The following is a 1,869-nucleotide window of genomic DNA, read 5'->3' on the forward strand; positions in this document are numbered from 1 at the left end:
TCTCCGTTGGTTTTGTCACCATACACTACAAGTATGCCTGTTATCAGATTAAACGATCTCCCTCGTTGACGCATTGCGGTCCTGGAAATACGACGCCCAGCTTCAAGTACATAACACAGACGGCAAAATTTTGTGAACGGGCTGCTAATCAAACTTCAGTGCTTATCGGTGTTCTTTCAACCACGGACCACTTCGAGGCTCGGGCGGCGATCCGGGATACTTGGGGCGGCACAGCCCTCAAAATGGACTTCGTTGTCGTCTTCCTGCTGGGAAAGACACTGGACCAGGAAGTACAGCGCAAGGTGTTCGTGGAACAGGGCCTTTACGGTGATATCGTTCAGGGAGACTTTCTCGACACCTACAGGAACCTCACCTACAAGACCGTGATGCTCATCCGCTGGGCTCTAGAAAAGTGCTCGGGCGTTGATTTCGTGCTGAAGACCGATGACGACATGCTGGTCAGCGTATGGGACCTCGCCGTCATCGTCAACGGTTTGGAGGGAGTCAATCGTACAATGTGGGGCTATCTGATTCGCCATCCTCAACCACATCGCAACGTATCCTCCAAGTGGTATGTGTCTAGGAAAGAATACGCGCCAGATACCTATCCCCCATTCCTCTCGGGGACCGGATACCTAATATCTGGTGACAGCATTGCCGCACTAGAGGATATCACACACGACCAGTGCTTCTTCCATCTCGAAGACATCTACCTGACCTCCATCGCTGCGGAGAGAGCTCAAGTGAGTCGTTTAGGTTTAGATGGCTTCTCCAACGAACACAAGCGGTTCCATAAGCCGTGCTCGACCCCCAGGGTCGTAACGTCTCATTACTGGAGCGCGGCGGCATTGCGACACGAATGGAGTCGCGCTGTCTCCCGGTTGGACTACGGGCTGTGCGCGGGAATAAAGAAAAGCCAGATGGTGTCGTAGACCAGAAAAAAAGTGTGACCACGTGTTGTATTTATTCATTTTGGACGTAATGTAATCAGTGTTGGACTAGACAGGTAGGTAGAGTTAGTGCGGCCCCACTGCATTTGACATGTTAAGAAATGTGAAGCATTTCTTCGTGAACATTTGTCACTCTGACAGTATCTATCTATCTATCTATCTATCTATCTATCTATCTATCTATCTATCTATCTATCTATCTATCTTGTCTTGGTGCTCTCGCGGTCGTTTTGCTAACTTGGTATGTACAGGGTCGTCCACTTTTAGAGTGAACACGGCTCAGAGGGTGTTGGCTCAGGCGAGGGGTGACGCGACACAGTGTCGTGCCCAGTGATTCCGCCTGCAGCGCGTGGGGGAGCACTGCATCGTAGAGTTACTGTGTTTATACTACTACATCGCGCTCTACTGCATCTATGCTACATCGCACTCGCGCCGGGGAAATTTCAGTGCGAAACACTATCTTACTACCAAGTAAGATAATGTTTTTGTGTGTATGTGCGAGTATGACAGCATTCCGGGCATATGTTATGTTTTGCCTGCTTTATTTATTGGTTCTTTGTTTCCTCCCCCCCCCCCGCTGTAATGCTTACGGGCGCTGTGGGTGTTGTGATAAATAAATAAATACATCAGGGGAGCGGTGTTACGACTTTGCACCGCTGCACCACTATAACGACTTTGTGGTCCCGTAGCGCTCGTCACCCGTTTCGTGACAGAGCGTTGGTAGCGAAGACTCCGAGCCAGGCGTCGATGAGAATAACAAAAGGGACTTTATACACTATATACAGGTCATTATACAGGACATGAACGGGTCGGCACTGGGGCCGAGTGCTCACAGCAAACGCGACTGTTCCTGCACGGCGACGTCCGGCGAAAACGCGTGACACATCTCATTCCAGTCGAGAGCGGCACTGGCTCCCGG

General features: G+C 50.6%; 1 protein-coding gene across 1 annotated transcript; it reads left to right on the forward strand.

Moving 5' to 3' along the window:
- Nucleotides 1–242: 242 nt before the first annotated feature.
- On the forward strand, nucleotides 243–932 carry LOC139050137 (beta-1,3-galactosyltransferase 5-like). Its single transcript, XM_070526353.1, has one exon. It carries the CDS (start codon nucleotides 243–245, stop codon nucleotides 930–932), a length of 690 nt encoding a protein of 229 aa, XP_070382454.1.
- The last annotated feature ends 937 nt before the right edge of the window (nucleotides 933–1,869 follow it).

The sequence above is a fragment of the Dermacentor albipictus genome, chromosome 9, assembly GCF_038994185.2.
Source record: "Dermacentor albipictus isolate Rhodes 1998 colony chromosome 9, USDA_Dalb.pri_finalv2, whole genome shotgun sequence".
Lineage (NCBI taxonomy): Eukaryota > Metazoa > Arthropoda > Arachnida > Ixodida > Ixodidae > Dermacentor > Dermacentor albipictus.